We start from the raw sequence: 23,387 nt of genomic DNA on the forward strand, positions 1-23,387 counted from the left end.
GACACCCAACACCAGACATCCAATCCGACAACCCAGTGCGACATCTCCCTCATTTCCTCTCGCCCCCTTTTGGAAAACCTTTGGAATTTCGGAGTCGAGGCAAGTGTGATTTTATGTATCTATCGGTGTGTCTCCAGGGTGCTAAAAGGTATGTGTAGATGTGCTTGTAGTTTCTTAAGGATGGAATATTTGGTGTTGTGGTAGTGTTGGTTATTTGTGAAAGAGGTTATTTTTTTTGTTGTTGGGGAAAAGTATAAGAATTGGACCTTGCTTTTTGTTTTCTTGATATGTGTAGGACTTTGTTTCAATTTGTCTTTGTGTCTGTCCGTCTGTCTGTTTGTCTGTCTTTGTATTTCTGTTTTTGTGTATATATGTGTTTTTTTTTTTGTGATCCTCTCTCTCCTTTCTACCTTTCTTCATGTAAATTTCCTTCCCTCTTCTTTAACATTGCCTTCCCTTTTTTCATTCTCTCTCTCTCTCTCTCTCTCTCTCTCTCTCTCTCTCTCTCTCTCTCTCTCTCTCTCTCTCTCTCTCTCTCTCTCTCTTATTCTCTTTCTCTCCCTCCCTCTCTCTTTCTCCCTGCCTCTCCCCGAATGCTCATATGCTCAGGTTTCCACGGTTTCGCGGTCCGCTGGCTTCATCTGACAAGGGTTCAATGTCTCCACGCTCCATCACAATACTTTCACACTCGGCTCATTATTTTTTATAGGGAATCGAAACCTTTGGCGAGGGAGTTGGGCGGCAAGGGCGGCGGGGTACCCAGACACTTACTTTGCCTTATTGAAATACGCGAAGGTTAGTGAGGCGAGGCTGAGGGGGAGAAGGGACCCTGTCTAACCCTCTGGCAACCCGGATGAAAGGAATAGAGATAATAAGATAGGGGAGGGGAAAGAGCAGGGAGAGAGGACTAGAGCAAGGCCAAAGTAATGTAGTTATAGAAGGCTTAAGAGGCAATGAAGGGAGATGGGAGTGAGGGAGGTCAAGGGGAGTTAAGGGAAACGAATGGAGGATGAGGATACTTAGTGAAGGGGTTCTGAATGTATGTGAAGGGTAATAACACGGATGAAGGGGTTAGTTGGGCCAAGAATGTGACTTTGAGGATTGAATGAAGGGAGAGTGAATAGCGAGAATAAGCAAGGAAATGAATAAGAGGGTAAGATGGATATGGTTTAAGTGAAGGGGGACGAAGGGAAGGAAAATTAGTGTTTGTGGGGAAGTTAAAAATATTGGGGGATTGACATGAAGGGAATCTGAATAATAAGAACCAGATTGAAAAGGGGAGAAGAGGGTAAGGAGATGATGATGGTTGGTGTGAAGGGGGAAGTAGGGAAGGAAAGTGCTTGTGGAGAAATTAGAACTAGTGGGTGATTGAAATGAAGGGAAAGTCAATAATGGGAATCAGGAGGCAAGGGAAAAAGAAGATTAGAAGATGTGGTAGTTATATTGAAAGGGGAAGAAGGGAAGGAAAATAAGTATGTGTGGGGTAAGTATAACTATTGTGGGATTGCTATGAAGGGAAAGAGAGTAATGAGAATCAGCAAAGAAAGATGATTAAGAGAAAGAGGAAAGAGGGGAAGAGGATTAGATGATGATGATGGTTAGTGCGAAGGGTGAAGAAGGGAAGGAACATGTGTTTGTGGGGAACTTAGAATTAACGTATTTGTGATTTGTAATGAAGACAATATGTTATAGTTTTTTTAGGAATGGAATGATGACAGATGAGATGTATGATTAATGGGAGAGTCGTTTGAAGGTGAAAGAAAAGTAACAAAGTGGATAAATGGAGAAATCAGAACTAAGGTGTCTGCATTGTAATGAGAAAAAAATATCATAGGGTTCAGATAAATGACAAGGGAGGACATAGCAAAAGTGGTTTACTAACACAGGGTGGTGAGTGGTGAAATAGGGAGTCATGTCATGTGTGTGTGTGCCAATACACACAATTCACAAATTCAAATAGACTAGATAATGGACAGCGATATTGGTGTAGGTGTAGTGGTAGGAGCTTAGGCTTAGGGCAAAGGAGCTGCGTACAGGCGATGGCCTCTCTCTTTGCTCCTGCGTTCTTATGTTCTTATGTTCTTATAAGGTAATAAAATGGTAATCATATGAAAACGAGGATGACTGCAGCGGTCCTCTGAAGATAAATGAAAAGTAACAAAGTGGATAAAAGGAGAGATTTGAACTATTGTGTCTGCAAATTAAGATGAAGAGAAGATAGAGTTTCCAACGAGGGACTAAAGGATGATCAGACGAAAACAAGGGTGAATGAAGTGGTCGTTTGAAGAGAAAATTGGGTAAATGGAGAAACTAAAACTGTTGTGTATGTGAACTGTGATAACAAGAAAATGGAGTAATAAAGTTTGTAGGGAACGGAATGAAAGGATAAAAAGACGAATAGAAGGGTGAGTTAGTGATCCTTTGAAGAGGAAAGAAAAAATATCAAAGTGGATAAATGGAGAAATTAGAACTATTGTGTATGAGAATTGTGAAAAAAGGAAAACAATGGAGTAATGTATTTTCTAGGGAACGAACTGAAAGGATAATAAGACGAATAGAAGGGTGAGTTAGTGATCCTTTGAAGAGGAAAGAAAAATACCATAGCGGATAAACGGAGAACTTAGAACTCTTGTGTATGTGAATCTGATAAAAAGGAAAAAAAATGGAGTAATGTATTTTCTAGGGAACGAACTGAAAGGATAATAAGACGAAGAGAAGGGTGAGTTAGTGATCCTTTGAAGAGGAAAGAAAAATACCACAGCGGATAAACGGAGAAATTAGAACTCTTGTGTATGTGAGTTCTGATAAAAAGGAAAAAAAATGGAGTAATAAGACGAATAGAAGGGTGAGTTAGCGATCGTTTGAAGAGGAAAGAAAAATACCATAGCGGATAAACGGAGGTATTCAAACTAGCGTGTCTATGAACTGCGAGGAAGAGAAAAGATGGTAATACAGTTTGCAAGGAAGGGAAGGAAAGGGCAGCGAGATGAGAGGAATAGCTTGTGATGTAGCGGTATGAAATTGTATGAAAGGTAACATTGTGAGGGGAAAGTGTAGTTGAGTCTTGCCCTTGTGAATCGTTAGTAAAGGTTAAAGAGAGTAAAGGTAATATGCAATAGAGGGGAGGAAGGGACAGCAGGATGAAGATGGGTAGTACGGTGGTCGTGTAAATGTATATGTAGCGGATTATTACAGTAGATGAAAAGGGGGAGATAATTTCTAGACGAGCTTAAGCTTTACAAAAGATCAATAAAGGTAAGTAAGGCAAAGGAAGAAGATGACTACGGGAGTCAACAAAATAAATAGATAAGAGAAAATAATGCATTAGGAGTGAGGTTTTGGCATTTATTAAGAAGTTGGAAGTAGGAAGAACATAATAATTTTCAGACTGTTAATAGTTACGAAAGATTAAATGAAGGTAAATAAAGCAAATGAAGAATAGAACTACGGGAGTTAACAAAATAAATAAATAAGAGAAAAGAATGCATTAGGGGTGAGGTTTTGGCATTTATTAAGAAGTTGGAAGTAGGAAGAACATAATAATTTTCAGACTCTGTTAATAGTTACGAAAGATTAATGAAGGTAAAATAAAACAAGAGAGAAGGAAGAGAACAACGGGGGCTAACAAAATAAATAAGAGAAAAGAATGCATTAGGGGTGAGGTTTTGGCATTTATTAAGAAGTTGGAACTAGGAACAGCATAACTATTTTCAGACTTTGTTAAACCCTAGACGGCGGATTTCCTACAGTCAGACCTCACCAAGCTACAGGAGTGGGACAAAAAGTGGCTGCTACAATTCAAAAAAGAAAAATGTAAAGTCCTGCACCTTGGGAGGGGATATCCACAGAGGCAGAGAAAGACCTAGTACAATATGTGACCAGGCTATCAGTGAAGGCCAAATCCGTGCCAATCGCAGCGGACGTGTTAATAGTTACGAAAGATGAGTGAAGATTAATAAAACACGAGAGAAGGAAGAGTACTACGGAAGTTAACAAAATAAATAAAAGAAAAGCATGAATTAGGAGTGGAGTTTTGTCAATTACCAAGAAGCATTGCCGAAGGAGGAAGCATGGAGAACAAAATATTTTCCAGACTTTGTTAATTGTTACGAAAGATCAACAATGGAGAAGGAGGAATACTACGGGAGATAACAAAATACATAATAGAAAAGCATACATTGAGAGCGACATTTCGTGAAAGAATAATAAGGGTTGACAGTGGAGGACGGTGAAGACGAAAAAGGAAGGCGGGTTTGTATAATTCAACACGAGGAAAAGGGAGATATTGTAGCAAGTTAAGGGAGAAAAAGGGAACTGGTTTATTTAACACGGAGAAAGGGAGAGATAGTAGCTACTGTGGCTTTGTGAATTGCTGCGAGAGGTCCGTAAAGTTGAAAGTGAAAGGCTAATTTGCGTGTCTGTTAGGGGTAAAAGCGCCTTTGTGGAGGGAAATAAATGGACGTAAAAGAGATAGGCGAGGAGGAGTTAGACTTAAGATACAGGTCACTATACGAGAACCAGTTAGTTTTAGGCGGGTCCAAGATTGTATAAGGGAGGCGTCCATATTCCAAGCTCCCCCTTACTAAAGCATGCCATTTATTACCAGCTCGGGATTAACGGTTGCTTCTTTTATTTCTCTGTAGTGAAGCCATATTCTGTTTCTTGAATTCCTTAGCATCCCTTTTCCTCAAACAAGTCATTAGTAAAGAATGCAGTATATTGAAGTAAACTGGTAATTCACTATCAACTCAGAATTAACGGCAGCTTTTTTTCTGTAGTGAAGCCAATTTATTCTCTTTGTTAAAATTCATCGCATACTTTTTCCTCAAACAAATTATTGGTAACACAAGAGGTAAAGTATGTAGTCGGAAAGGCAGATGCTAATTTAGTTGCACCATTTCGAAGGCTTACATTACCCACCAAATCAGTAACAACTACGCGTTAACAACCAGGCTCTCTGTCATCCGTTTTCTACTCGTCCTTCGATAAACAGTCCTCGATGTCCTTTGCTTCTCAATATTTACACTGCTTGAAGGCTCGTCACACGCTATTTAGATTGGCTTCCACTGTAAAACCAAGCAGTGGAGGACGGCGGCCGATGAGTAATGAAACGTGGCTGGCTGAGACCGTAGATTTACACAGGCTACCCACACTACGTTTGAAGCAGTGATACGTTATTTAAATTAGACTACACTTAAACCTTGTTAATTGATACCGAAGGGAGACGAGTATTGAAACGCGGCTTGCCAGTACCGTAGAATTTTGACATACGATTCGTGTTGATTTTCGTGTCTCTTGCAAAGGCATCCCAGCATTGCATCCATTACCTCCCAGTCGCTTTGTAGTTGGAGAGGACAGAAAGGTAGTGGCGTTTTGACTTGCATTGCGAACACACATTGACTTGTATTGGCGTGTGTACTACGGTTTAAAGTGAAATTCTGCACTGAGGCAACGGCATAAAATTTAGTTACACATGTTAAGTTTAAGAGGGGAATGGTTAATAGTAGTAGTTGTATTAATAGATTAGCAATACCAGAGAGATGTACAGGTAATTATATAAGCAGATTACCTCATTAGCATAAAATCGGTGAAGTAAATGGATGGTGTGATGGTAATGGTAATGAACTGCTGACCTAACCAAACTTAACTCTACTTTAAGAGAGGACAGACATAGATAGATACAGTTAGATAGACAGACAGAAAGAAAGACGTAGATAAATCATTGGATAGGTAGAAAGAGATGCAGACAGACAAAGAATGTAGGAGAGAGAGAGAGAGAGAGAGAGAGAGAGAGAGAGAGAGAGAGAGAGAGAGAGAGAGATAATGTCAAGAGATATATCAGAAAAAAAGATGGAATATTGAAAGGTGAAATAATGTTGCTAAGAAAAAAAACTTGGTCTGTCTTTGAATGATTTGTACAGAAAGTAATATATGTTTAAAAAAAGTTTGATCTGACGTATTACATTTGATTCGTGTCCCAGTGTAGGATCTGTAAAGCATTTATGAAATATGTTAAAATGTAATCCGCTATCGTGTGTGAAAGTGTTCTGACATATTGATGAAATAATGAATAATCGTATTAGCAATTATCAGTGTGACATATCATATCGCATATTCACCACAGAACGAGATAAAGCCCTCGCACACACACACACACACACACACACACACACACACACACACACACACACACACACACACACACACACACACACACACACACACACACACACACACACACACACACACACACACACACACACACACACACACACACACACACACACACACACACACACACACACACACACACACACACACACACACACACACACACACACACCTTTCTCCCCCAACACACACTCAGTACACCTTCCCCATGCTACAGGAAGGTTGGCGGGGCTGAGGTCAATTAGAGGACGTAACAGCCAACTAACAGATAATGTCAGTGTAACAGGCAGGTACGCGGGTGTGCGGGTGTTAATAGAGTAGAGTGCCGCAGGTAGGGTTGGAATGACCACCAAATAACGAGGAGATGTGTGGACAGGTGGCAGGAGAAGGGAGGTTGTGATTTGATTTTTGTTTTGGTTATATGTTTAAATGTTTTGATATTTATTTTGATGTTGATGTTTTGAGTTTGTTTGATGCCTTATGATTTATTCCAATGTATTTACTACGATTTTATTTTATGTGTTGATTTAATGTCATGCTTATATGCACACCTTTGCGTTCCCAGTTAATTTATGTTTGTTTAATAATTATTAGAGTAGGTATGAATCTCTGTTAATTGATTTCGGTTGCTATTGTTTATTTATCTATATGTTGTCGGTGTACATTTTGGAAAGATCACGTCCCTCTCTTTTGTGTAAATAGTAATATAGTTGTCTTTAAGGTTTTTGTTAATGAGTTATATATCTACTACGAAATTAATGTTTATTCTGACTTTAATAACTGGTAGAAACAAATAACTTAAAGTGCACTGAACGACACGCTTAAAAATAACAACAACAACGTAGCAGTTAATAGAAATACTCCACACATACAACGACATCAATAAACAATCATGAAATAAATCGGAAAGAGACAGGAGAAGAAATATGTGTGTGAAAAGATGGAAGAAAGGAAACGATAAGAAGATGACCGAATGAATATGAAGGAAAAGAGGAGAAAAAAAAGAATAAAAAATGGAAGGAAAAGAGTGTAGAAAAGTCGAACGTTTCTCTACACACGCTGAAACGCACCAAGTAACAAATAAAACCAACCTACCCTCTCTGTCTGGCGTTGAAAAGTCTCTGCAGTAGGAGGAGGAGGTCAAACAGAAGAGAGGAGGAAGGAGTATCGCTTTTCCTTTCTCGATCTCAGCTTTTCCTCCTGCACCTCCTCCTCTTCTCCCTCCGATGTCTTACTTGTATTGGTGCTTCAACGTGACTCACTGCCGAAGGGGAAGGACCGAGGCGCGTGGTTGTTGGTATTGATGTTGATGGTCCAGATAGGAACGAGGGAGGGAGGGAATCGGCGCGCGGGAAGACGAGAGGAGATGAAGAGAAGAGCGGAGAAGGTGACACGAAGATAGGTGGTGAGTGAAGAGGAGATAAGAAGTTAAACGAGGGGAGGAGAAGAGAGTGGGAGGAAGGGAGATATGCGGGTAAGAGGAGAGGACTCGAGAAGTAAAACGAGGAGAGATTAGAAGACAGGAGAAGAAATATGTGTGAGAGAAGATGGGAGAAAGGAAACGATAAGAAGATGACCGAATGAATATAAAGGAAAGGAGATGAGAAAAAGAAAGACGGAAGGAAAAGAGGGAAAAATGAGTCGACAGTTTTCTTTAATTCGACGATTCTAGGCTTTAGGGAAATCTTAGGGTATCTTTTCGGCCTCAGGATCCAGGTTATTCAAGAACAAACGTTTATATATGAAGGATAGAAACGTTCACAAGCTTCTCGTACCCGCAAAAAGTACGAAATCAGTTGAATACATTATGACCAAAAACGTTTATCAGCGCAAAACCAAGAACTACATCAAGATACATTGATTTTATACCGACACACTGCTTATAGAATCGCTAATATACAAACAAACGATATTTTTACCACTGTAACTTTATACACGAATACTACAAGTTCTCCCACGTTCATGAGACTTTTTTTTAATCACTCTTAACTTCGCGTAAGACTGACATTAGTTCTCCATCATTACTCAAGTGCTAAAACCTCAACTTATCCTTACGGCGGGCTAGTGAGGCTCTCGACGTCAAGGGGAGAGGATGTTCGCGGCGTGAGTTTTGTGGTCGCTCTGAGAGGTCGAGTTGGCGGGGAGCGTGTAGCGAGCGCGGTGGCTGGCGGGAGAGTGAGGCGAGGAGAGGTGTGTGTGTGTGTGTGTGTGTGTGTGTGTGTGTGTGTGTGTGTGTGTGTGTGTGTGTGATGGAAGGACTCTACTCACTTTTCATTAGACGTTTTTTTGTTTTGTTTTGCCTTCCCATTTACTTTCTCTCACTTTGAAATTCTCTCTTTCCGACCTTACTCAACTCTTCATGTCTGTTGCCTTTTATGTTCTAACTGAGCTTCTGTTTTCATTTATCTTCCTTTTTTGGTCTTTCTTTTTTCTTGTTCATTTTGTTCTTTGTGTTCTTTTCTTACCCCTCTTACATTTTCTTTTTTTTCCTTCTTTTCTTCCTCCTCTTCTTCCTTTCTCTTCACCTTTTCTTTTTGGTCTTTCTCCTTTTTCATTTTGTTCTTCATGTTCTTCTTTTCTTACTCTCTCCCTACGTTCTTGCTTTCCTTCCTTCTTTTATTCCTCCTCTTTCTCTTTTTCTTGTTTCTAGTTTCATTGCCTTTTTCATTCCTACTCCTTTAACCAGACAAACGTATATTTTTTTATTCCTCTTTCTCTGTTTCTCTTATCATGTTGTCTCATATATTCCTGTCTTTCCCTCTTTCTATGTTGTTTATTATCTTCCCTTTTTACTGTTCCTAACCATCGAAGTTTATTTACTCTTTGCTTTCTCAGTCTTATTTATATTCTCAGGGAAGGGGAACATTAAGATAAAAAAGGAAGAGAAGGAGATGAGTGAAGGAGAAACAGACGAGGATATGTAAAAGAAGATGAAATAATGTGAAAGAGAAGACTATAAAAACAACAGGAAAGGGTAAATTAGGAGGATAAAGAAAAAAGACGGATAGAAAAATAAGAAAGATAAAAGGAATAAATCAGAATTGAGAATTAATATAATGTAAAGGAACAAGTCTAACCTTTTTCTATGTCTGTCTGTCTGGGTTCTTCATCTCCTGTATAATTTCCACCTCTCTAACCTCGTTTCAACTGCGTGTTTTTCGTTTTTTCTCTCCTCCTCGCAGACTCCTCATTTCTTCCGCTCCTTCGCCTCGCCTCTTCTTTGGTGTCTGATTCTTCTTGTTGCCGTCTGGACCCTGTAACTGATTCTCTCTCTCTTTTATATTACCTTTTTCTTAATCTTTCTGGTTCGGTTGCATCATGTTTGACGTATGTGAAATGGGAGAGAGAGAGAGAGAGAGAGAGAGAGAGAGAGAGAGAGAGAGAGAGAGAGAGAGAGAGAGAGAGAGAGAGAGAGAGAGAGAGAGAGAGAGAGAGAGAGAGAGAGAGAGAGAGAGAGAGAATTAAAAAAAAGGAGACAGAGAAAGACAAAGAAAAAGAGATATAAATAAAGATAGATAGATAGATATAAAGAGAGAAGAAAAAGAGAAAAGGAGAGAGAGAAAGATCATTTATTTAGATATTCCTGCGTTTCCCCTTTTCATAATCCGTTTTCTCTCTCGTCCACTTTGAAGAGATAGGCACAGAGGCAGAAAGGCAGACAGACAGACAGAATTAGTTTGCCTTTTTATACTCCGTTTTCTCTGATCGTCGGGTGAGAGGGAGGCTCCAGGAAGAAAGCAAATAGCGAGGGTAGGGAAAGGGGAAGCAAAACCATTTATTCATATCCGTTGTGTAGAATTGCTGCTGTCAGAATGTTGCAGTGAGGCTGCTAATCAGTGTATATTCCCTTAGTATTTTCATCCTTTCACTATATTAAGTTGGTTATCCGTTTTGGGGTTTGTATTGTTGTTGTTAAAGATTTACCCCTCGTATCACTAGGGGAACGGGACCTTGTCCGAAGACGGCCCGTTAAGAGGGAAAAGATCGCTCCCCCCTGCACGGGGGAGCACGGGCCTTAGCCAAAGGCGACCCGTAGCAGGGTGCCGACAGACCGATTTTATCGGCAATCGAAATCTAGCCGACCAAGTCGGTCTGTCGATGAGGACTGGCGTGTCTCTGGCGTGGGGATTGTATGGAGAGAAATTATTATATATGTCATCATTTTGTATGGTAATGTTTTGTTTTTAAGTAGATAAGGAAACAAAACTGTGAGATAAAAGTGATTCAGCTCAGATATGATTCACCTAATTCCTTTCCGTCATTGAAAAGGAGGAGGAGGAGGAAAAGGAGGAGGAGGAATAGGAGGAGGAGGAGGAGGAGGAGGAGGAGGAGGACGATGACAATATGATTAAGAAGAATAAGGAGACGCTAGGGAAATAATTGAAAGAGGAAAGGTTAGGAGGAACATTAGAAGAAAAATCAGAACAAAAGATGATAGAAGGGAAAAGAGAGCGACGAAATGTTGAAGGTAAAATTTAAAGAGAATATGAAGAAAAGGAGAATGGAGAAATAGCCAAAAAAGGGAGGAGTAGAAAAAAGTTAGCAAAGGTGATAAAGGAGAGATCGAAAAAAAAAAGTTCAAAAAAAGGGAACCAGAAAGGAAAGGAAGAGATGAATATATACGATCGACTCCAACTCCCACACACTCTCCCACCTGAATAACAAGAGGGTACGAATAACCAACCCTAGAGTTTAAAACATTTATTATATGTAACACTGAGGTCACTTCGTCTCCTCTGCCCCGTGTGTAGGGTGGGGCAGAAACACTATGTACAGAACGGCCAGCACACACATAATGGACAGACAGACAGAGAGATGGACAGATAGATTGACAGATTAAGACAGACATAGATAGACAGACAGTTTGATGGATTGGTTGATAGGTAGAGGGAGATGCAGACAGAGGTTATATATTGTAAGGGAAAGCTCTGTTAGATAGATGGATAGAAAGAGGCATACAGTGAGGTATAGACAGATAGACAGACAGTCATTGTTAGATGGAATATTGTATTGGAAAAATAAGGTGATAAAATTAGTAAAGAAAGAATAAAAAGTTAGTCTGTATTGAAATGTTTTGTCTTGAGAGAATAAGAGATGGAGAGAAAGATGGACAGATAGACAGAAATAACGGTGAAGAGAGTGAAAGAAAAAAAGAAAGAAGGAAAGTATGAAAGAGAGAAACAAAGTGTGAAAGGAGGAAAGTAAGAATGAAGAAGGAAAGTATAGAACGTCAGAAAGAAAGGAAGAAAAAGAAAGAAAGATGGAGAGTAAGAAAGACAGAAACTAAGTATGAAAGGAGGAAAGTAAGAATGAAAGAGGAAAGTAAAGAACGCTGGAAAGAAAGTAAGTAGGTAAAAAAATAGAAAGATGAATAGATTGATGGATATATGTTAAGAGGGAGACAGAGAGAGAGGGAGAGGGAGAAACAGAGCTGTCCATTCTACATAATATCGCTTTACAGTCAACGTGTTTAGCTGTAGTCAATATATACCTCGTGTTTCGCCGGCCAGCAGGGTAGCGCCGCCCCGCCCCGCCACGCCCCGGTAGGACGCGCGCAGCAATCAGGTTATGTCCTCTTGTCCAAAGGTTTGCTCTTTCAACACAGTGGCATAGCAAACTTTGCAATCTAATTTACTTGCGAGACAAAAACTCCTCCGAAAATATTTGATGGTCGGGGGTTATTTTTTATTAGTTTTTCATTGCTTGTTGTCAGGCGCTCTATAGATGTTATGTTCTGCTTTTCTGTTTTTAAAGTTCACGAGGGAAGCACTTTTTTTCCCTCGTTCTTAGTCTTGTTTTCTGTTTGCGGTCTCACCAAGGAAAACTTTAGTGGCAAGGATTTGAATGGGAGACTTCACCTTACCCATAAAACTCTACTTCCATATCCAACTGATTAGACACTTAAGATTCATAGCGATGTTCCCCTTTTCTTCACCTTCCTTCTCCTTCTCTGTCTCCTTACCCTTCTCCTCCTCGTCATCATCATCATCATCATCCTACCCCTTTCATCCACTATAGCGTTGGAAAGGTATGTCATAAGTGGTTTTACACGATCTTGAATACTCCCTTCAGTAATAGGTTTACAAGACGTCTTTTACACTGTGCTTGGAGCTTCTAATCCTCTGCAATCTTGTGTTGAACGATGACGTGAAGCTGTATTTGCCTTGTCGATGCTCCGCTGCTGTGACAGAACCACATGAAGCAGAGGATCCTTCGGCGGGTTCCTATAAAGATCCCCACGCCCCTTTGTCTTGTAGGGCGCAAAGACGCTTCTATGTAAGGACGTATTCTTAGGGAGGCTTCGCTGTCCGTTGTCTGTATAACATTATCTTATCCACACACCTAGACTCTTGATGCTACCGTTAAGTACAAAAACAAACGGACACAAATATATATACACGAACACGTATTTCTGTCCACAATTATGACTGATACATCGTGATACGTCGTCGTCCTCATCCTCGTCCTCGCCTTCGTCCTCGTCTTCGTCATCATCTTGGCCTCGCTAACATCGGCACGTCACTTATGGACCAATCCCAGCATCCTTGAAGAGTGTCTACGTTTTCATTATTTTCCATGGTATTTCTAGAGGCTTAAAATGATTTGTAGTTAGTCCTTCTTTACATCCAGCTCCTGCCAAGTATCGGTTATTTTCGAGTTCTTTTTTTAAATATTTTTAGTGCATTCCCTTCTTTAAAGAGGCTAAAAACTGCTTGTCACACTTTGTTTTCTTTAAGCACAATCTTTGGTTTTATTTTAGTCACTCAGGATACCACTCTGACTCTCAACAGTTTTTCATAATTTATTTTTCTACATAGACTAAAAACTGTCACTCTTTTTTTATATAGAGTACGTTATGCCTTCGTTGGTTCACTCTACTGACCACTACAGTCTAAAGTCTATTCGTTCCTTTCCCTTAGTCCTTCTCTTCCCTTAGTTCTCTTAGTTCCCATAGTCCTTCCCTTCCACGACGACCAGACACTGCACTTATGAACACTGAGGAAACGAAGGGATGAACGTGTTGGATGAGAATCAGTTACATGTTAAGACGGATAATGATCGTATTTGCCTCGCTACTCGACGGACGACCCTGGAACGCCTCACACACGCCCAGCCGAGCCACTCCTTCGCGGGAAGCGCCAGGAACCAGCGTGATCAAGAAGCAACACCACACGGCCCAAGGGTATGAGAGGAGGAACTTGTACATAGCCTACGCAGAATGTCTTTTATACATTTGGCAAACGTAGAGGACTCAGGGCCACTGCTTGAGCCAGCCAGCCAGCCAGCCAGCCAGTCAGCTACCCAGCCAGTCAGTCAGCCAACCAGTCAGTCAACCAACTAAACAGCCAGCCAGCTAGCTAGTCAGCAAACCTACTAGCCGTCAAGTCAGCCAGCCAGCCAACAAGCCAGCCATCCAGACAGTCTACCAGTTACCCAACCAACAAGTCAGCCAGCCAGACAGTCAGCCAGTTACCCAGCCAACAAGGCATCCATCCAGCCAGTTAGCCAGCTAACTAGTCAACAAGATAGCCAGCCAGACAGTCAGTCAGCCAACAGGCCAGACAGCCAGCCATCTAGCCAATCAGCCAGTCGGTCAACCAACTAGACAGTCAGTCAGCCAGCCAGTCATTCAATCAGCTAGCAGTCAAGGCAGCCAGCCAGCCAACTAGTCAGTCAGTCAGCCAGCCAACTAGTCAGTCAGTCAGCCAGCCTCGACCCTCACAACTGCCTCTGGACGTGCAGGCCTCGGTGGGTGGCTGTGTGAGGCCCACAAAGAGTTCCTGCGGTGGACTCTGGCGTGGCTGCCTCAGCTCCGCCTCGCCTCAGCGCCCCTCCCTCACACGGCCCGGTGGCGCAGGTTCTTCTGGCGTCTGAGTGTCAGTGGCGTCGTCGTCTGTTCTCGAGGACTTTGGCTGCGGGGAAGGGAGGAAAACGTTTACTAAAGAGCTTTGATTCGGGACGGAATGAAAGAGGAAAGGAAAGATTGAACAGAGGATGTCAGTTTTGTGTAAGAAAAGGATTATGGAATCAAATATAGGAGGTTGGTTGTTCGAGGAATGGGGAGAAAATCGTTAAACTTGTGGCGTTGGCTTTGTGAAGAACAGAATGTAAACCCTTCCAGATGTTGCTTGTGGTGGGAAAGTGGAGACACAGTAAGGGTATGATGTTGACTTGAGATTTTGGCTTCGTTTGGGATATGGAATGAACCGTTCAGCTTCAGTTATTTGTGTTTCGCATTGGGAAAAAAAACTTTAAATGGTTAAGGCGAAAGAAAAGGTGAGGATGGAATTGGTAACATGGAGCCACTTCTCACTACTTTGGTGAAGCAATGGGCTTGATTAATTACTTCAAGCGATTGGACTTCATGAACTACACTCACCACAGAAGATACATTGATATGACCACAAACACGACGAAGGCGCTGCCGACACCCACCATGGCGAACATCCACACGTTGATGTCCTCTGGAAGGAAACACGGAGGCGGGTTAGTGGACAGACTGGACGGTGGGAAAGACTAGCGGTAGAGGTGATGAATAGAATGTGCAGCGATGGGAAAACAATCTGAACCCAAATACTCAAATATGTTAAAGATTGTACTTCAGGTTACTAAGCTTCTTGTACTTGTGGATTTTAAGCCTATTCCTGAAAATTATGTAAAAAAAATGTGTGTTTGAAAATTTGCAGGATGTAAGAAGAAAATCGAAGCTAAAAAAGGGTGATGAGAAACAAACTAGAGGAGAAACAGCGAAACGAAGGTAGAAACAGTGAAACATAAGTAGAAAGAGTGAAAAGAATACTATAAGCTTGACTGCTCAATCCTTTGCTCTCTTGTCCTGTCAGAGTTACGAGGCCTTAGTTTTATAGCTCACCTGGGAGGTACTTGACCCCGGAGAAGGGCTGGGGCAGGGGGAAGGTCACGTTGCGGACGGGGATGCAGCTGGAGAGGTGGAATCGCTGCTTCTCCGAGTACAGCGGCCGCAGCCCCGGGCGGCAGACACAGGCCCCCACGGCGGAGCACAGCGACCCCCGCACCGTGCACTCCGGCAGGCAGGGGCGCGACTCCCCAGCGCACCCGCCTGTGTGGGGAAGGAGTGTTCAGGTTAAGTTAGGTTAGGTTAGGTTAGGTCACGTCAGGTTAGGATAGGTTAGATTATGTTAGGTCAAGTTAGTATAGGTTAGGTTAGGTCAGGCTGGGTCAGGTGAGGTCAGGTTAAGTTAGGGTCAGGTGAGGTCATGTCAGGTTAGGTTCGAATAGGCTAGGATAAGTTTTGTATAGGCAAAGGTGAGGGCATACGCTCAGGTCGTCTCCCAACGTGATTCAAGGATTACCTCTTCTCCTATGCTGAAAAAAACCCTAAGAAATAGAAAATAAACACAGCGGTGGTATTCAAGGACGACCTATTCCTGTACCCACCTGTGACCACCAGGCCGTCGCTGCGCACGCACTGGACCGTCCCGTTGATGATCTGCCACGTGAAGTTGAGGCACGGCCCCGCCAAGCACGGCCGCGTCTCCCACAGCGGGCCGGGGCAGGACCCGCGCGCCCCGTCCACGCCCGCCGCGCCCTCGGTGAGCACGGCGCGGGAGCGGGCCTGGGTGCCGCCTGGGGGAGGGGTTGATAGTACAGGTTTTAGAGTTAGGAAGATAGATATTAGAGATCTTATAATTACGAAAGGCTGAAGAAAGAGATGTTTAGGTCCTCAGTGAATTAACACCAACGCAGATTTTATATTTCCAATTCTGTCACAGCTCATTCACATTATAAATCACTTTTATCTTGTTTCCTATAGTGAGGTAGAAGGTGCTGTCAACTATATACGAAGACCACAAAAGAAAAATCGAATTACACTGAATTAGCACCCTTGAAATGTTACCTTCTACTTTATATCGTGTACTATTTAGCGGTTATCTAATTTAATAAAAGAGATCTGGGGATATTCCAATAACTCTTACCAGACAGTAATTATTTTTAAATGATATTTAAAGTCATTATTACTAAATAGATCGTCGACTTACCCTGGTGACCTCTGGAGCAGTCCCGGTGGCAGTGTGACCACGGCGCCCACTCCGTCAGCTCGCAATCACCCTCACAGGGCACGTAACACCCGTCCTGGAAGGGGTGGCATGTACATTTAGTCAGGCGTGTAGCGGGCTTTTTTTTATATTATTGTTTCCTTTTTTTTTGGCCCTTGAGCTGTCTCCTTTGTTGTAAAAAAAAAAAAGGCTTAAGAAGTTCCGGTAAAGGATAGAAATGAACTGCAAAGGGGAACAAAAGGAGTGATACGGAGGACATAACGGACAAAAATCAACAAATCAGCAATATGGAGGAACTGTACAAAGTCAACGAAATAACGATATGATACAGCGTAACTAAATGAGGCCACGCACTCTGGAAACTATTTAACCCGGTAGCAGCGACGGGCCAAATTTGTGCCATGATATAAACCCCCAAAAATAGATGATACATAATCTGATCACAAATGCTTTGATATATATTATTAAATGTTTTGTGTGAGGGGTGATTTTTTTCTCATTTTTCTCGCTTGGAGGGACCATTAAGAAACATGATTCCCCCTGCTACCGGGTTAAACAAACATTCTGGTTTAATTTGCAGTGAAAAAAAGTTAGTAATCGAAAAATCTGAAGTTACTGTTGTCGGATTTTCCCCTTATAAATACAATACAATTCATTCTGTACAGTTCATCCAGTTCCGTCATTTTCTCTAACATACAAGGAAAATTACTAAACCAACCGTAGTATATGAAGTAACAGTTATCGAACTTTCGCACCCTATAGACTCAAAACTTGTGGTCCGTTCATAACATTGTTTAAAACGTCTATTGGCTCACCCTTGTGTTGAGGTCGAGGGCGCGCGCCAGGTAGGGCCAGGTGTGTCCCCCCACGTGCACCAGGGCCAGGCACAGGTTGGGGTCCACCGCCTGGCCCCCGGGACCCACGCACGACACCTTCCTCTCGACGTACCCGTGGCCGCAGCTGCCGCCCTGTAAGACACCTCGATTTAGTATAGACACAAAGAGACATTCGAAGATAGACAGACACTTAAAAAGACAGATACACAGAGATAAGCAGGCAGAGAAACAGAAAGACAATAGACAATAAAATTACAGGCATGGAGACGAAAAAGAAAACCAAAAAACAGGGAGAGAGCGAGCTATAGACATTCAGATATAAGCAAAGTGACAGAAAACAAAGTGATATAAATGAAGACAGACAGAGACAGAGACAAGCAGGCAGACAGGCAGACAGAGAGACAAAGACAAATAAGCAAGCAGATAAAGACAGAAAAACAGATCGACAGATAAGACAGACAGGCAAAGAAAGTCAGAAAGAGAAAAACAAACAGACGGGAAGAAAGGGATACAGACAGACAGACACAAACAAGTAGACAGAGAGGAAAATAGAAGTGCAAGACAGAAACCTAGAAAACAGACAAAGAAGTAGACACAAACAAAGAACAACAAAACACACACACACACACACACACACACACACACACACACACACACACACACACACACACACACACACACAGGGCCAATTAGTATACCTGCAGGTGGCACTGAGACCACGGCCCGCGCTCCCAGGTGTAGCAGGGAGTGGCGGGGCAGGGGCGCGTCTCCTGCAGAAGCTTGGGACACGGCCGCCCCGACTCACTGGGATTGACGGACAGGAACCTTCGGCGGGTCATCTCCCCGGCTGTTGAGGAAGAGGAGGAGGTGGATTAGGATTTGAAGGAGGAGGAGGAGGAGGAGGAGGAGGAGAAAGTATAGTTAAAGAAAAGGAAAACAACGAGAAAACGAAGAAAAATGGGAGGAGGAGAGATAGAGAAAAATAAGACGAAGAAGAACAAGATGAAGAACAAAACAAGAACAAGAGAATGAACACGAAAAACAAGTACAAGAAGAGGAAGAAGGAAAAGAAAAGAAAAGGAAGAGGAGAATGAAGCAAAGAAAGACAAAGAAGAGAAGGGAGAAAGAAGAGAAGAAGCGTTAGTTTTTAGGATATAGTTGTTTGTAGTGGATTACGAAGGATCACAAAATAGTCCCATGAACACATACACACACACACACACACACACACACACAAACACACACAAACTCACGGTTCTCGCCGCAGGAACACTTGGAGTCGTCCCACAGCGTCCAGGCCGTCACCTCGCAGTCAATGGGGCAGTCCACGTAGCACCAAGTCTCCGCCGGGGAGGGTCTGGTGTCGCGCGGGCACTTCCTGCATGGGTCACTAGGCTCAGTATAGGTCTAGATGTGTTAAGTGTGTATGTTAACGCTCTTAGTACAGCACAGTATAGATAAATGTGTTATATATATAGATTGGAATCATGCAAGTTTTCCGTCAAAGTCACGCCGTTCGCCTGGGCAGTAAAATGGGCTTAAGTTCTACACTAAACCGTCACCCTGCCACACAAAGAACACATAAGAAGCCTCCAAGATAGTGTCCTCGACTCACCAGTCCGCCACCGCCACGCCGTCCGACCTGAGGCACGTGACGGGCCTGTTCCTGACGCCCTCGCCGCAGGAGGAGTGCCCGAGAGGCACGCATGAGGTCCAGTTCCCCACGTGCCAGCCGTACTCCCAGCACGAGACGCCCTGCACACACGGCTCCTCCTCCTTCAGCGGCGGGCACGGCCCTCCGCTGCCCATTGGACGCCGCACCACCTGGCGATGCCGCGTCCTCACATGTTGGGAGCAGCCCTGCGGAGGGTACATGCATGAGGCAGAGGATAAACAAACACACGTGACCAGCAGGTGTTATCAATGGATAACAAAGGCGACATACAATCTGGGCAAATTGGCTAGATTCTAGAAAGTCCTCTTAAATATGCTACTCACTCCCCTCGTATAACCATGAATTGATTAGACATGCACCTTTCTTTTTAATCTGGACAGTCCTCCTGGTCTAAATAGGCAAGATAATTCCTTTCCCTGAACCTGCAAACGTCTGTCCCTTTGTTCTGACAGCCCTCTTGCTCCTGTATAATAAGCTACACAATCCCTTTTCCCTTGCGTAAATTAGAGATTAAATTTTCCCATATTTAATCTAAACTGGACTCTTGCCCATATACTACACCCCACGCAGTAATGTTCCTCATAATATAGCCTACAAAGACGCCTTGGTGTTATTGGAAATTAAGAAGTCTGACGTTTTTTCGTACGTGACTTTGATAAGAGCAACGTAAAGGCATCATTTGTCGCCTTACCGTGGGGCAGGCTGACCACGAGGACCACGCGGACACGACGCACTGGCCGGGGCAGGAGACGCGGCAGGCCTGGCGGGTGGGCGGGCGAAGGGCGGTGTCACACTCCAAGGCCGACACCTCCTGCTGCAGCCCCGTCAGCGTCTGCCTCATGCACCTGCGGGAGGGAAGGATCAGTTACCTTGTGTGGGGGAAGACATCATCGATAATAAGATACAAAAAGAACAAAACAAGTTAAGTAAGAAAATACAAGAAAAGAGAAAAAGAAGAGAAGAGACAAGATACGATTAGACCAGACAGGAATCAATAAGGCAAGATCAGTTAGCATATATCAATATTTTTTTATCTTATTGTAACAGTTGTGACGTTGTGCTCCCGATGCCTGTTTATAAGTACAAGACTATAAGAAAAAAACTGAATCTTTTAAACGGGAAGGAATCATGCTAGACCGATAGATATTCAAGTAAAGCATCCACTATATTTTCTTCGTTGTCCAAATGCCCATAGGACTGAAATCTATTATGTAATGTAAAGAGGAATGAATACACAATCCAGATATTAGAGCAACCTCCCTTAACAGTAAAAAGCTAAACGCTGACGCTAAGTTGTCAATACATGAATTATGCAGGCATCGCACTGCAAGGCAAATACAACACACACAAAAGCTCGCACAGGTGAATAACGTGTCAGCCCCACGAACAGGGCCAGGCTTGTTACCTGACGCTGCGGGTCTGTGTGCCGGCGCCGCAGTCCTTCTCGCCGTCCACCACACACTCGGACCAGCCCCCGGGGACCCAGGCCGAGCTGCACGAGCCCCAGCACGCCCGCCACTGGGTCACCTCGGGGCACGGACGACCTCCCCACAGGCTCGGCTCCAGCACCTGAAACGAAGACGAGTATTCACTTGTGTTCGAAGGAAACTGAAGACTAATTCCTCTCTATTAGAAAGGAAGACTGCATGTTATCCTGCATATAAGAATCTGAAGACATGGTGCTACGCTAAAATTAAATCAAATTCTAAAGATAAATAATTGTTCACATGGCGAGCTTTCTGAGGTGTGACACAGAAGACATCGACAGTTCAGACAGACAAACAAAAGAACAGAACGAGAGCGATGTACAGAAAAAAAAAGGAAAAAAACTCCTGTCGTACATTCCCGCACACCTGTCTGTCTCACCTGTCTGTTCCTGTGCTGCATCCCGGCGCCGCAGGAGGCGTTGCATACATTCCACGCGCCCCACGGCCCCATGCGGCAGTCCGAGGGGCACTCCACCATGCACGGCTCCTCCTTCAGGCCGGCGTGGTTACAGGAGCTGCGGCGGGCGGGAAAGCGTTTTATTGTTTCATTTTTACTTTCTTATAGTAAAGTAGTCATTCCAAGTGCATTCCAAGAGCAAAGCAATCATTAATATCTCTCAAAATATTCTCAAACACAAAGAGAAGCTTATGAAGATCATGGTCAATTCATCTTCACAGAGGTTGTCACATGGAAGAAATTTGGACAAGGGAAGACTGGGATGCTTAGAATCTATCTCGGATCTTAGGACATGTTAACCTCTACCCCCTTCCACTAACCTCTCCTCTTCCTTTCTCTTTCCTCCCCTTAACTACGTCTCCCTCCCTCCCTTCCTCCCTCCTTTCCTCCACCCTCCCTCTGTAACTCGCTCCAGCAACTTGTCTACCCAGCTACTTCCTTCTGCCCTCTAACTTCTCACCTCACCTTACCCTCTTTACCTACTTACCTTCATTATCCTGCCAACCCACCCACTTCCTTCTACCCTCCTAACCATCTCTCCTCACCTCGCCTCTCGATCACCTGCTCATACACTCACCTGGGATGCGCCAACACGCCGTCGTCCCGCCTACACAGCAGCGCCTGGTACCGCTTCCCCACGCCGCACAGCCCCGCCCCGTCGTTAGGCCCCGGCACCCCCGCCGCCGCCGCCTTCGCCGCCGCCACCTCCTCCTCCCGCGTCACCTCCCCCACGATGCAGGTGGACCACGGCCCGGCGGGGGAGGAGTAATAGTCATGGCACTGGCACTCCCTCGCCTCCTGGAGTGACACGTTGCGGCACTGCGGATTTTTGTCAGTTCCATCTGCCGGAGAGAATGCAAATGAGGGTGCTGAATGTGGAAAGTTAATTGGATGTTGTAATTTGTTGTGTTAATAGATGATATACGGTTTTGATTGACAGCATAATTATGGGATAGACTGAGATTCCTTAACTTTTTAAAATGTACTTCTATGTATACCTGTCGTTCAGCTGTTTGGTAATTGGCTTACATAACCTGGGACAACCTTTGTTTTATGTAATGGCACTATATGTTTTCTCTATGACGTTAATACACTGATAAAATGTAATGAACAAATTAAGAAAATATATAAAAGACAACAAAAATGGCATCATAGTCATTTCTGTTTGGCGAGCTCTTTTTTTTCTTTTTTTTTCTATTTGAGGTTCCTCCTTTACTTTAAAAATAATCCACCCACCGAGGAGTTGTCGCTTCCTGGCCGACGCGGTGCCGCAGGGGGGCATGGCGGGGCAGGGCGTCCAGGCAGACCAGGTGGACAGCACACAGGGCCGCGCACACTCCACCTGGCACTCCACGCTGCTCTCCGGCACCATGGTCTTCCCGAGGAGGCACTGGGTCGGCTCCACCACTCGCTCCTCCGCGTCCACGCAATCCACACCTGTTGGAAAGTGTTACCTGTTGATTGGTGCGGGCAGGTGTTTTATTTGTTGTTTTCCTGGTGGTGTTTTGATTTTACTACCTGGTGTGTTGAAGGTGTTTTGTTTTGTTTGTGTTTGTGTTTAATGTTAGTATTGTCAGGTGTTTTGGTTGGTCTGTTAGTGTGTTGATGTTGCCTTTGTTGTTGTTCTTGATTTGTGTTTATGTATTTAACGTTACAAGATATTAAAAGGGCAATACAAGAGTGGGAGTGTTGCCGGGATAAAGAATATATGCAGAGATTAAGCTAAATGTCAAGTGAGAAATAAAATAAGAGGGAGAAGCAAAAGAAATGAAAGAGGATATAAACAACACATACCTCGAAAAAGGAAGAAAAAGAAGGAAGAGGAAATGGAATCGTACACTGAATAATCAGATCGCAAACTTCCAACAAGAGAGAAAAGGGAGAGTAAGAAGAAGTGATGAAATCAGCAACTGAATAAACAGAACATACACAACAAACAAGAGAGAAAAAGAAGGGAATTAGGACAAATAAACACAACACCTACGTCGAACTCTGAAGCCATTGCCACACTCCACATCATCCGCCAGGGCGCAGCGGGACCACGGGCCGGTGCGCCAGCGGTGGGTGATGCAGGTGACGGGGGCGTGGGCGCACCCTCGCTCCTCGTGCAGGCCGGGGCATGGGTCACCCCCTTCGCTGTCCTCCACCAGCACCCGCCGCCACCGCCGTTGAGCCGAGGCCACCAACACCCCGTCTGTGGAAGGAGGCGTATTAGAGAGAGAGAGAGAGAGAGAGAGAGAGAGAGAGAGAGAGAGAGAGAGAGAGAGAGAGAGAGAGAGAGAGAGAGAGAGAGAGAGAGAGAGAGAGAGAGAGAGAGAGAGAGAGAGAGAGAGAGAGAGAGAGAGAGAGAGAGAGAGAGAGAGAGAGAGAGAGAGAGAGAGAGAGAGAGAGAGAGAGAGAGAGAGAGAGAGAGAGACCGATTGAAGACAGACTGAAGGGAAAGAAGAAGATAAAGTTAGTGGCAAAAGAGATGAGAGAAAAAAATTGTGAATATGGAACGTTTAAGAATAAGGAGAAAGTCTCAACCCTATCTTTGCCTGGTTATGAACTCGAATGCCATGTAGGGAGGCGTGGCAGGGTAAGGCAGCGGTCATGCTCTCACCCATGGGGCAGGGGTCGGGGGCCAGGCAAGGGGACCACTCGCTCCAGGAGGTGACGGTGCAGGCGGTGCCGCAGGACACCTCGCAGGGCCGCTCCACGTCAGGGCGATTCATGCCGCTGCAC

General features: G+C 43.8%; 1 protein-coding gene across 1 annotated transcript in view; it reads right to left on the bottom strand.

Moving 5' to 3' along the window:
• Positions 1–10,857: 10,857 nt before the first annotated feature.
• Positions 10,858–23,387, bottom strand: part of LOC127002120 (thrombospondin type-1 domain-containing protein 7A-like) — a 214,560-nt gene continuing 202,030 nt past the window's right edge. The window contains exons 10-25 of the mRNA XM_050867706.1: positions 23,266–23,387; positions 22,648–22,857; positions 21,900–22,100; positions 21,241–21,505; positions 20,586–20,721; positions 20,125–20,288; positions 19,411–19,564; positions 18,660–18,904; positions 18,298–18,422; positions 17,743–17,891; positions 17,024–17,176; positions 16,191–16,284; positions 15,589–15,777; positions 15,044–15,250; positions 14,552–14,636; positions 10,858–14,084 (exon numbers count right to left, since the gene is read on the bottom strand). Of these exons, the coding sequence (XP_050723663.1) occupies positions 14,009–14,084; positions 14,552–14,636; positions 15,044–15,250; positions 15,589–15,777; positions 16,191–16,284; positions 17,024–17,176; positions 17,743–17,891; positions 18,298–18,422; positions 18,660–18,904; positions 19,411–19,564; positions 20,125–20,288; positions 20,586–20,721; positions 21,241–21,505; positions 21,900–22,100; positions 22,648–22,857; positions 23,266–23,387 (2,575 nt within the window). The 3' untranslated portion in view covers positions 10,858–14,008. The remainder of the gene's footprint in view (positions 14,085–14,551; positions 14,637–15,043; positions 15,251–15,588; positions 15,778–16,190; positions 16,285–17,023; positions 17,177–17,742; positions 17,892–18,297; positions 18,423–18,659; positions 18,905–19,410; positions 19,565–20,124; positions 20,289–20,585; positions 20,722–21,240; positions 21,506–21,899; positions 22,101–22,647; positions 22,858–23,265) is intronic.

Source organism: Eriocheir sinensis, chromosome 22 (genome assembly GCF_024679095.1).
Source record: "Eriocheir sinensis breed Jianghai 21 chromosome 22, ASM2467909v1, whole genome shotgun sequence".
In the NCBI taxonomy this organism is placed as follows: Eukaryota; Metazoa; Arthropoda; class Malacostraca; order Decapoda; family Varunidae; genus Eriocheir; species Eriocheir sinensis.